The sequence below is a fragment of the Dermacentor andersoni genome, chromosome 6, assembly GCF_023375885.2.
Source record: "Dermacentor andersoni chromosome 6, qqDerAnde1_hic_scaffold, whole genome shotgun sequence".
NCBI lineage: Eukaryota > Metazoa > Arthropoda > Arachnida > Ixodida > Ixodidae > Dermacentor > Dermacentor andersoni.
Genome location: NC_092819.1, coordinates 144,905,537 through 144,917,952, shown reverse-complemented (window position 1 = coordinate 144,917,952; position 12,416 = coordinate 144,905,537). Strand labels below are relative to the sequence as shown.

Below are 12,416 nucleotides of genomic sequence, written 5' to 3'. Positions count from 1 at the left end.
TTACATAATATTCTGCGGGGCTTAAATGGCCGCCGCCTGCGTGCTCTAACTGCGAGCATGGCGGATGCTACACGGCTGATCCCAGCGCTTAAGCACGGCGTTAAGCACAGATATCGTAAGCTCACCACGTCGAAAGGGCCGCTTGGCCGAGTAGAAAAAATTAGGGATACGCTGACGGCTCTGTTCAAGCACGAACGGATTGAGTTGAACCACCCCCGGGCGGACGAAGTGCGAGGATATGCCGAGCGGGTGAGGATGCAATAAACTCGAAACTCGGTTGGTCTCGAAAGGAAACCGCTACGTCTGAGATTGCCACCATGCCATGCTTGCCTCTGGGAGGGTGTTTTTGATCACTAAAATGTACCTTGATTAGTAAGGGTGATAATCACTGACCCAGAGGCCAAGAAAATGCAACAGCGTTTCACCACTGTTCCTGCGGTCGATGCTTCTTTAATCGCGCTTAGTATTTAAGCCGTTCACGTTACTAAACACTGCCCGGTATGATGTCAGCAATCGTGCACAAGTATAGCTTGTATGGTTAGTCGGAAAAGTTAGATCTTCCTGTCCTTCCGCAGTTCCTACTGTTGACTATTTTTTGTGTTGGTGTTGTTGTTTTACGAATCATCTTTGTCCCATTTCAATTAAAGTACAAAGATACGCACAATGATTGCGTGTCGCATTCATATCTCTTTTGTGGTGAAACAAGTGAAACAAACAAAATGACCCCCCCCTCCCCCCAGTGTGTCTGGGAGATCTTTTCAGGTGTGTGTGTGTGTGTTTACACGTTATTGGATTCCTGGACGCCCATGCCCGGAAAGCTGTTAGCACACTCCAGCTCGCATGAAGCTAGCGCGCAAAATACTGTGCAAACACTGGAGTGTTTGCACAATATTTGCTCTTCCCTCGGTGTTTTTAGCTGAGCTTAGCACATCATGTGTAGTTTGCCATGGTTTGCAATGCCTGTAAACAAATCAAACCGCAGCGAAGACAGACTGTGACAGTAGTATTAAGGTGATTTTAAAACAACGAAAATTGTGATTGAAATATGAATTGTTTTCCCGCAGTGAACGCTGTTGGCAGCGATGGAGGGGATAGTTTCAAAAATAACAGCAGAGTGAATCAGGTGTGAAAAAAGCATAACAAATGTCACAGAAGGGTTAAGTATTTCTCTGTCCTTTCCGTGGTGACTCATGTAGAGACAAAATCTACGTTAGTGCACATCCAGCTGCGTAGCATCGGCACATATGGAGATTGGAAAACCTTTAAAAGTATACTTTCAGCAAACACCTGACCTTGCTGCTCTCAGCACCAATCCTGTCTGCCTGTGTCTGTACCCTCACAACACACTCGCCTTGCTTACTGAAAGTAAAGGCATGCAGTGCAGCACACTCTGCTTCACAGTATGCAAGGCAGTGATAGTTAAAAGATACTGGCAGCTCTTTGCTCTGTAAACTGTAGCCACTGAAAATTGTGATCTATCTCCCCTGCCCTTTCTTTTCCGTGCTTTTTTTAATTGCATGCTGTAGATGTGGCACGCATGCCATGGTGCTAGAACAGCTGATGCAGCGTTTTCGTTGTGTTTCTAACATGATTGGTGCTGATATTGAGCTATTATTATCCAGCTGATTTCAGAAGCAATTCGATATGGCGACTGCCACACCAGGACCATGGAACTTGCAGACTACTGGATAAAAGTACGTAGCAACACCTCTTCTTTTTACACCAGTTTGTGCTACAGGTAGCATTAAAAAAAAAAGCTACTGGCAACATGTTTCAATAGGAGCATCGAACGCCAGCTGCTGCATGCTTCACAACCTAAGTATCATCTGAAATCCATGAGAAAGATGCATAGGTCTCGTTGGGTGTGGTGAAACAAGCTTTCATGGTCTCTAGCCAGTGTGCAGAAAAACTTTTTTTTGTGTACATGTATGTTAGAAAGAAACATGAGCATGGTGCGATTTGAAATAATGTGGTCCATAGGGGTGCGATCTTGTACGCATTCCAAAATAGAACGGAGGCGGTCCGTTCCACCGAGCCGCACACGATTGGTCAATTTGAACCGTGACGAACGCCATGACGTCAATTGTGACGTGATATCTGCTGTCAATCAGTCCGTGTCATCTGCTATTGCACGAACGCAAGGGGACGGACTGCCTATTTCATGACGTAAAGAATGGACCGCCTCAGTTCGATTTTGGAACGCGTACAAGATCGCACCCCAGGTGTGCAGAAATAAAAAAGGTGCATGGACCTTTGCATGAATGAGGCAACTTGAGGTAATTTGGTCTATACATAGCACGCAGATTTCTAGGAAAAGGATGCATAGACCATGTTGAGTGGAATAGTTTGAGCTGATGTAACCTGTATACAGCATTCTGAGGACCACAAGAAACATGCAGAGACCGCAATGGGTGTAGTAGTCAAAGCTAATGTCTTCTGTATCACGTATGCTGTGGTCCATGAGAAAGATGCACAGACCATGTTGTAGAGGTACCGTATTTGCTCGCCAAATGCTGGCACTGTTTTTCATGGAACATTGATGCGAAATTGGGGGGTGCGATAATTACACAGGGAAAGATATAGGATAGGATGTTAAAGCTGCCAAATAGAAAAAATGAAAAATAGTATCGCTGTAGATAGTTTTCACAACCACCACTGTAATCTCACACAAAATACTGGCTGTTTCTATGAAGACTTTAGTAATACTTAAAAATAGCCGTTTGGAGTAAACGGACAGCTCCTTCGGCAACATGGCGTCAGCGGTGGTGATCATGAGATGATGGGTGACAAAAAGATATTAGCCAATAAACTGTTAAACTGTTCAATTCACTGAAAACTGAAGCGAGCTTGACCAATTGACTACGCATTGGGGGCACATTAAAGGTCTCCTGGTGGTCAAAATTAATCTGGAGACTCCCACTACAGCGTGCCTCACAATCGAATCTCCATTTTAGCATGTAAGACCCCAGAATTCAAATGTAGTTACCCATGGAAATGTGGCATGACGAATTTCAGCTATTGGAGCACACAGAACCACAACTGGGAGGCTGCAGCGTCATCCTCGAGGTGACATTGTCCCTATACTACTCAGCAGTGGGCAGCCAGTGTGCTGTGACAGCATGTAGGGCACAGTGCCTTGTAGTAAGTGCAGAATGTACCCGAATATGATAAAAGGAGGGCCACTAGTCTGTAGTGCTCAGTGGGCAAAATGGGATCCCCGGATGAAAAAAGGGTACACTACATTGCTTATATGCTGCACAACTTTTTTCCCATTGTAATTATTGATATTAGTGTGATGCTACGACCACATAAACTGGCTTAAACCGGCTGCATATATAACAAAGGAAAGTAGATAGGTCCACTTGTTATTGAGCCCTCACTTCCACCCAAAATTTGGGGATGAAGTAAATTGAAAATGTAAACTAACTTTCGTGTTGCAAAAGGTTACATGATTATTACATGGAAGGTAGCGCACACCTGGAGCTATAGGTGCTGTCCAATCGTACACAGTGCACTACTTGTGCTCGTGACCAAAACCTAGTGCATTGCATGCAGGCAGCAATGTATAGTTTGGCGTAGCCATCGGCATGCCATGGTTGTAATGCACAAAGCAGTTATTCCATAGAAGGTGCCGCAAAGTATGTCTGCCTTGAAAAAACCTCACGTGTGCCATGCTCATAGCCTTTTTGTGAAAAACTAAAAAGGAACACCCTGTATAAGTTTTGTTCATTCACTCCATTTTTTTCTGTTGTCTTTTTTGTGGCATGTGCAAAGGAGAAGCAGCTGGTGCACAAGCTGTTCAAAGTGCTGGCGCCGCGCTTTGCCACCTACGAGGGCTCGTACACACGCTTGCACATACTGCCCACGCCCTTCAATGACAAGTTCGAGAGCAAGGAGCCAGGACCCTACTACAAGTACAACTGGGTCGCCCTGGAGCTCAAAGGTAACATGCGCACCATCTAGGCAATGTCGTGGCCACCACAGAGGTGCCATGCTGGGCCAGTGAGCTCATCCACAAAGAAAGGAGGGCTACACTGGGGACTCGCTAAAGGGATATTAATTAAAGACAAGTTGAGTTGTGTCAGAAAGCCGCGCTCCTTTGGATTTAAGAAAGCCACTCTTTCTGTGATATGAAGCCGCACAAGTTGGAGGAGGCACAGAAACAAAATACAGGGGTCACCATCACATTCCCACACCAACTTGTCGTGACATTACAGACTATTGCGGCGTCTGCTCAGGCCTAGTTAATTTCCGATTGATAAAAATTGACTGCATTGCAGTCTGCAAGTTTCCGAGGCCGGGATTTTGTAGCAATTCCTTCTGTTTGATTCAGTGCCACCCTTATCATCCACCATTCACTGCTGGCTGATGGCATTGATAACGTGGGTGGAGCACCGCTCTGATTGCTGATGAAGTGCGAAAAGTAATGTTTTTGGCATAGAATTGTTGCTGAATCCTGGCCCAGAGCATTTACTGCACCACAACGGCTCAAGCCCTAATAACAAAAAACGCCCTGAAGCACTTTTCTGACTAATCGTGGAATGACCTCTCTATCAATTCACATCGCCTCGCGAATCTCTTGCTGCAAAACATTTTCAAATCATTCACACACAAGTGGAGTTAAATGTACAGTAGTTAACGTAAAACCTCATTATAATGAAGTTGGAGGGGGAGTTGTAATTACTTTGTTATAACCATTAGTTCGTTATAGCCACTATCCATTTCTATCCACAATTAGCAAGCAAGAGAGGATGTACTCACCACCAAATCTCACAGCAGCCCACCACGTCAAAAAGAAAACGGCCGTCACATGGAAAAAAAGGTAGCAAGGAATTGCGACTTTATTCACACCAAACGGCTCATCACTGATCGATCAACAGCACACCAGCTGGCAGCTCACTTCGCAGAAAAAAGTCCTTGATAGATTTTGCCACATCTTCTTCAGGCGAATGATAGCTTTTTCAGCTGCAGCCGCTATTGCGAGTCCGTCCTCGCCGTCATTGTGAGCGCTAAAGAAGTGGCGCAGTAGGTCTGCCGTGCTGGTGCGGGCGTCGGTACATCGGGTTCGCCAGTATTAGGCCCTGGGCTGTCGTCGAGATATTTGTCACTGTCGTCATTAGGCACCCCCGTCACTGCGCACACAATTTCTGCCTCCGTTAGCTCTTCCGTCGTCACCGCGTCAGCATCAGCACTGATGTACATGCAGAAGGTGTCGCAGTCAGGCGCAACGCCGGCGGCAAGGGGAGCGTCCCACGACGCTAGGGCTTGGTCATCCACGGCACCTTCATTGGCAGCAGTACTGAGATCTTCGCTGTAACCGCCACTGCTGACTCCAGATGAGGCATGCCAAAAGCAATTTGCGATCATGCTTGCCGGTACAGCCATCCAAGCCGCCTGTAGCATCTTGATCGCGATGTACAAGTTGATCGTGGACTCGTGCTTTCATGCTCATATTGAGCAGAATCCAGTAGATGACACGCTTGCGGTAGCCCGACTTAAAATTCATGATAACTGCTTGGTCGAGTGGTTGCACAACTGCAGTGCAGTTACATGGCAAGAAGTATAGCTCAATGTTTTTGAGCACAGCGGCGGTGTGGTGCGCTGCGCTGTTGTCCAGTACGAAGCATGTCTTCCAGTTCAGCTTGCCCAGCCGCTTGTCCCACTCCCAAAGCCATTGTGCGAAAATTTATCTCGTCATCCAAGCCTTACGGTTGGACACATAACTCACTTGGAGCTTTCGTTTGCCTTTGAAGCATGATGGTGGTTCTCTTTTGCCGACCACGAAGGCCAGCACCTTTTCTAATTAATCTATGTTGGCACAAAGCAACACGGTTAGGCGGACCTTGCTCTGCTTACCACCCTGGCAGCGTTCACCTTTGAGGGCCAAGGATTTTTGCCGCAGCATCTGGTAGAACAGGGTTGTCTCATCCACGTTGAACAAATCCTTGGCACTGTATTTTTCTAGCAGCTGTCCAACGTTTGTCTCCACCCACGCCACTGCAGCTTCGCGGTCGGCGGACTGCGCATTCCCGCTGAGAGCCCTGCCGACGATTTCGTGACGCTCCTTGAAACGCTACAGCCGGCCGACGCTCGCCACAAAATCGTCGTGCCCCATAATGCACGCGAAGTCCCTCACTTTGCGTTGCAACAGTGGCCCACTCACAGGAGTGCGGCTTGCACTTGCATCCAAAAACTACTTGAAGACCGGTTTCTCTACAGCTTCGAAAGTGGAGGCTCGCAGCTTCCTTCTGTCGCTTTTTACGCCACGTGCAACAGCAATGGTGACAGCTTCTTTGCTGCTCAAAATTGTCGACAGAGTGCTCAACACTGTGCCGAAATCTTCGCCCACTTTTTTCTTCACACTGGACTCAACGGCTTTTAGCATAGCCACCTCCTGCTCGATTAATGTCGTTTTGCACTTCCATTTGCCGTCGTCCATCTCCTTTCTCGCGGCGGGAACTCACACAAACGAACCGATAGAAACACTAATATCGTTGATGCGCACGGAGGCAACAGCAAGCAACAACAAAACCGCAGTCGGTGGCGCCCCATGCATGCAGCGGAAGAGCGGCCATGCGGGTCCACCAGTTCCACGGGAAAGGGGAGGCCAGGAGACGCGCATGGAAAAGCGAACGTCACACGCTATTAGACATTGACCTGACAGGTACCAAAATGGTCAGTAAATGCTCGTCGTGGAAAGAAATTGCAGATGATTACGTTACTTCCTAATGCGAAACTTGAGCGCGGCTCTTCAGCTTTTTCGGCTTTTCTATCTACTGAGGCAAATAATTCTCGCAAGACATGCATGTACAGTTACAACTTCTTATTCTTCGCTTCTTCAAGGAACACTCCACTGCCAGTTCTTAATTGTCATGAAGGTAGCTTTGTGGTCGGAGAAATAGATGGATATATGCTACATTTGCTGCACCAATGCCTGGTTCGGCGTAGCGCACCTCTGGATTCTGGTGGCGACGGTGCTGGGCCTCTGCTCGGGCAGCTTGTTTAGCAGCAGCGGCAAATGGACTTCCACCGGTTGCCTCACTCATGGCTCGAAAAGAACTGGGTGAGAATAAACTACTTATATAGGCAGACAGATTATATTATAATATGAACCATCTGTGAGCCTCGGACAAACCGTATGGTGCAGAACATTTCACACCAGCCGCCGTAAATGGAGCTTAGCTTGGTGCAGCTGCCTCGATTATCGGAAGGTTGCGGGAGGCAGCGCATAGGAACATTGCGCGGCAAAGAGATAGCAGCGACTGACTGACGCCACTGACGCTGCTAGCGAGTCAGCTGAAGGTGGCTTTACGTTTCGGCTTGGGAAGCGTGCACCGTGATCTGCTGATACCAAGCCGGCACTTCAGGAACCGGAGGACACCGCATGCTCTAGCGTGGTCGCCCCCACGGAGGAGAGGAGGGGGGAAGGGGTACACGCAGTGGCGAACGGCAGCGGCTATGCGTTTCGGCTTGGGCAGCAGCACATCATCGAGATCAGCTGCCACCGAGCCGGCGCTCTGAATACCGCCACACATGCGTGGCATTGGAGGAGGAGCGAAGAGTGCAAGGCTCGCGCTGTGCGCGAGAGATGGTGCCAGGAACGTGCGCAGCTAGAGCAGCACACTGGCCCCGGCTACAGAGCTGGTTATGGCGAGGCACGACGGCTCCGCGAAATGCAGGAACGGGCGCCAAAAAGCTGCGCTCTAAACAAAGGTTCGTTGTACCCATTGCGAGGAAATTTTAGCTTCATTGAAACAAGGTTTTCAGTACATGGGCATCTATTGGAATTTCAAAGGGAATCACAATTGCTTTGTTATATCCATTGTTTCGTTGTAATGAGGTTTTACTGGATCTGGCCATTCGCTGGCTTTCTCTCTCCTTTAATTTCCACCAACACGCTAGAAATTGCACAGGGGAGACGGCACGGGGGCACAGCCCCGCTGGCCCCGCCTAAGCGGTTGAACATCTCGGCGGTGAGTCGGCTTGTGGCGGCTGCAGTATCTAGCTACGCTTGCACTGTTTATAGGGCTAATTTGAATTAGTATTCAGCACTCAACTTACATTTAAGCACCTGAAACTTAAGCCAAGACCACCCATACTCCAGTGCGAGCTTACTTCCGGCCAACGTTGCTTTCAGCCACTTCCGGTTAGGCACCTTGGCAGGCACTGTTTCGTATTGCGCTATTAATTAATAAAGCTTCCATATGTGCAAGCCCGAAGTGCAGCGTCCATTGCTGAGCCGATGTGCACGTTGCCAATGTACTTGCACGTGTGAAGATGACGTTTCATTCAAGCCTCGGAAACCATATGATTGCCATAGAGATAAGTGCAAAAGAAAATGTGCTGCCCATGCCACTTAGTACAAGAAAAAACAGCCACGTGCAGCTATCAGTACACTATAGCACAGAGTCATGACCATCATTGCTATGGTAAAAGTATGTGTTGCCAACAGTACCTGTAATTTGCTGCTGAAAGGAAAAACACAATAGGGAAGTCAGGTGACATACGTAACACTGTAGGTGGGGCACCGTAACCGGTGCGGCCATCACTTCTTGGGAACAGAGGACATTGAGGAGGAGTGAGAAAAAAAAAATTTTGCTTTTTATTGAGAAAATATTTCTGTGATGTATTCCTGCAATGCACAGTACTCGTCCCAGGACGTTTGGGAGGTTCCAAAGAAAGGTGCTTCAGGGCCCCTTAGAAGGCCAACTGCAACGAAATTGTGTAAAAAGCATAATTTAAGATGGTGCAGACATAGAGGAACCTCCACTTAAAATGTAGCATTTGAAATACTGAAACTGAGAGAAACACTGCCATTGCCGCTTGTTGGAAGTGACACAGGACCTAACGTACAGCTTCTCGGAATGACCTTAATCTGACCTTAAACGCTTAATCTGATTAGGTGCTTTTCAAAGGCTGCTAACAAAAAACTATACAATTGCCATCTCTGCGGCTTTGCCAAGATGCGTTCAATGGTATATATATGACTCATTTATAACAAATTTAGCCAAGGTGACTGCTTCGTTCCAGTTGGGCTTTAAGTTAAAATGAAACACCTGATATGTTTGTGTCCAGCATGAAAAGATGCCTGGTAAACATATTTAGTTCTGTCCCTCTCTGCTTCCTTGCAGGCAACCCATACCCTCCGATGCCTGGAATGGTGGCTCCCAACCCGCACTTCCTCCCAAATGTGTTGCTCTCAGAAGCACGCAAGGAGATACACCGGATGCAGTTCCCAGAAAAGGCTGCGCCTCTCGCACCACCCGAACCCGGGACGTCATTGGTGACCCAGAGGTCAGCTTCCAGGCCAGCCACTCCAATAGGGGGCACCCCTCCCTCCAAGTAGATAGCGTTATGATGTAAATAAACTGTGATAGTGTTTAGTATGTTAGCTCTCTCGTCTTAAGCACATCCAGGCAGGTCCGTGTAGCTGTCTGTACCCAAATGTTGCCGTAGCAACAGACACACACCTGAGCACCTAAACACGTTGGCTGTGAGGCACAGCTGACTGGCCGTGTCAAACACAATGCGCAGCACATCGGAGAGCTGGTTACTTCAACTGTTGGGTGCTGTCTCCATCTGCTGTACATAATCGTTGGTGTAACCAGTTGTAAGTAGGATCCCATATACACACACTGAGGAAACATTTTGCGCTATCGCTTATAGTATCTAAATACATGGAAATGGAGAAATTGTGCCGCTGGTCGTGCCTTCGTCGTTATCTTCTTCCACAGCTGGCACAGATGCTGCTCATCATGCCAGCGTTCCCATACTGCCCCTCCCTCTGCGAAGGCACTGGCCCACTGCCAGTTAGTGCAGTGATTTCAGTCTCAAATTCCTTGCCTTAATATAACGCGAAATCAAGGCACGTATCCAGCTGCGGCCAAATTTCGCATTAGGGAATATCATAATCGTCACACATTTTTTTAATGCATTGTCTCTATGGGGAGGGATACGTAACCGAGCTTCAACTGTAGACGAATAAATTTATCCGATCCGATACTCAGCATTTCTATCTTAAGATACTCCAATACGTTAGATAATCCTCTTCATAGCTCCACTGCCTTTATAGTTGGCTTGTAAATCTCATAACTCTTGCCAATAGATTGCGTTCCTTTTGAAAATTTCTTCTTTTAACCGCTAAAATTCTTGCTGCAGTCTAGAATAATACGATATTGTTTTTAGGAGGAAGCATTGCCTGAGGGTCAGCTCAGAAGTACAGTAAAAGCTTGTTAAATCATATCCGCTTAAACAGTAGTTTCGTTTTAAAAGTCGTAAGGTCAAATCCCTGACTCAGCGGCCATCAGCCATAATGTGTTTTTGTATCTGCATAAACCGTACCACCTTATTGCGTATTGTTGGATGTGGGGGACAATCCCACCGCTGTCCACCAGTTATTGGATCTTGCTGTTGAGTGCGGGAGTTTGCCGACATCGAGGAGGACTTTGAGATGAAAACTGAAGGTTTATTTACAGTGCGAATATATAGAAATTAACAGTAATAAAGTCATTGCTGGCCGGCAGCAACTCGAACGCTGCAGCCTGTGGCAAGAAGCCCGAAAGAGAGGAATGAAGGAATGCTTGCTCTCTGCTCCTGGTCTCTGGCTTTTAACCCCAATGGTGTCACGTCCTGTCTGGCCAATCGTCGAGCCTGCTCAGGTGTCATTTTCGGCCAACGGTAGGCGCCCGTGCGAGTGCAGTCACATTCGGCTCAGGGGGTCGCTCCATGGGCTTCACTGTCCGAGGGCTGACTTGCCTCCGGTAGTGCCCTTCTGGTCTGCAACTGCCGTCACAATAGGCGGATGGGGGGTGGGTTGCTTCCAGAGCTTGACGGTGACTTACAGCCGTCATTCCCTCCGGGTTTGCAAGCACTCAGCAGGGGGAGGCGGGTTGTTCTCGAGCAACCTTTCAAAGCCGCAAAGCACCTTAGCTCGGGACCCAGGTTACCTGGAACCGTGCCAGGCTCCCACTACACTTTTGGGAAGAGTCAAGCAGTGGGACAATAGCTCCACATGTGGCGCAGGAGGTGGGGGACGCCAACTTGTCTGGACGTTCTGCGCCTCGGAGACGTGGTAGATGCGCACCTTAATTAAGTGCGACGGCGATTCGATGTGGTCTGGTGAACTCGAAGGATGCCAGGAAAAGGGCTTGTATCTAACAGTATGTGTCGGTTAGCACGTAGTATTTCCACTTTTCGTCGTGAAGTCGCAGCGGTACGGCAGCCTGGCAGAACAACAAGCCTCAGAGATCGGAACGGCCTCCAAGCGCAAATGCAGAGGGCGCTTGGAAGGGGTGAAGCCGTAGCATAGGGAGTGACCATAAACACATCATATTGAAAATGGGATATGTAGTTGGGAAAGAGAGCAAGGAGCGCAAAAATGGCCAGTCCAAATTTGAACGCTGAACAAATAGCAAATATAGTCACTAGAGTCGAGGAAGAACTTGGCAAGTGGCCAAGTAAGGAGTGGGAATATGGTGAGCTTCTGAATGAAATAACGATAGAAATACAGAAAGAGAAACAACATGTTCGTTGGAAAGGAAAAAAGAAACCGAAGAGCTAGTGCAACAAGGAGATATGAGAAGCGATAGCCAAACAACAGAAAGCATCTCGAGAGCACAGGCAGGCAAAGAAGGTGCAGTTGCTGCAGGATGAAGTAACCAGTGAATGAGAAATATACCGGGAGAAAATGTCTATGGTTCAAATACTGGTGCAAGCAAAATTAACAGGTGAAAGTGAATGTTGGTTGTCAGAAATACGTGAGAAAAAGAAGGCCGCACCTAGAATATTTTGGAACCACTTAAATTATTAGGCAGGAAGTCAACAGCAATACAACAACATATCTTAGACGAAGATGAAAACAGACTGGAAGGAGAAGCAGCAATAAATTACATTCGAAAAGTAACAGCCGAATCATTCCAAGGCACTGACGAGGTTGTATTTGAAGAAAAAAAGAGCATGAAAGAGACCGAAGTGGAAAGGAGCTGGTACTGACAAATTTCAACTGGAAGAAAGCCGAAGAGAAAATTCCTAAGCGCACAGCCACAGGGCTAGACGAGGTCCCCGTTAGGCTGATTAATGAACTAGAACCAAAAAGTAAGGAAGCTCTGGTGAAAGCAGTGGAAAGAACTTTAAAAGTTAGATGAATACCAGAGAGTTGGCGACAAAGTAGAATGAATTTAATTTATAAAGGCAAGGGGGAGAAAGACAGAATTCACTCGTATAGACCGTTGACCATTACATCGGTAATATACAGGCTAGCAATGCAGGCAGTCAAATTAAAGCTTCAAGCATGGGCAGAGAATAATGGTATTTTGGGAGAGCTTCAGAATGGCTTCAGAATAGGTAGGCGTTTGGATGATAACTTGTTTGTTCTTACTCAGTGTATTGAAATATCAAAAGCAGAAAGCAGACCGTTG

General features: G+C 47.4%; 1 protein-coding gene across 1 annotated transcript; it reads left to right on the top strand.

The window, feature by feature from the left end:
- The first annotated feature begins 19 nt into the window (after positions 1 to 19).
- mRpL17 (mitochondrial ribosomal protein L17) lies at positions 20 to 9,386 on the top strand. The gene is made up of 4 exons (XM_050172215.3): positions 20 to 249; positions 1,623 to 1,694; positions 3,775 to 3,943; positions 9,132 to 9,386. Exons 1-4 carry the CDS (start codon positions 58 to 60, stop codon positions 9,344 to 9,346), a joined length of 648 nt encoding a protein of 215 aa, XP_050028172.1. The 5' UTR covers positions 20 to 57; the 3' UTR covers positions 9,347 to 9,386.
- Positions 9,387 to 12,416: the final 3,030 nt, after the last annotated feature.

Coding starts and splice junctions, on each gene's coding strand:
- mRpL17 (XM_050172215.3), top strand. CDS start 58: ATGGCGGATGCTACACGGCTGATCCCAGCGCTTAAGCACGGCGTTAAG. Junction 1,695..3,774: donor TTGCAGACTACTGGATAAAA/GTACGTAGCAAC, acceptor GCATGTGCAAAG/GAGAAGCAGCTGGTGCACAA. Junction 3,944..9,131: donor GGTCGCCCTGGAGCTCAAAG/GTAACATGCGCA, acceptor GCTTCCTTGCAG/GCAACCCATACCCTCCGATG.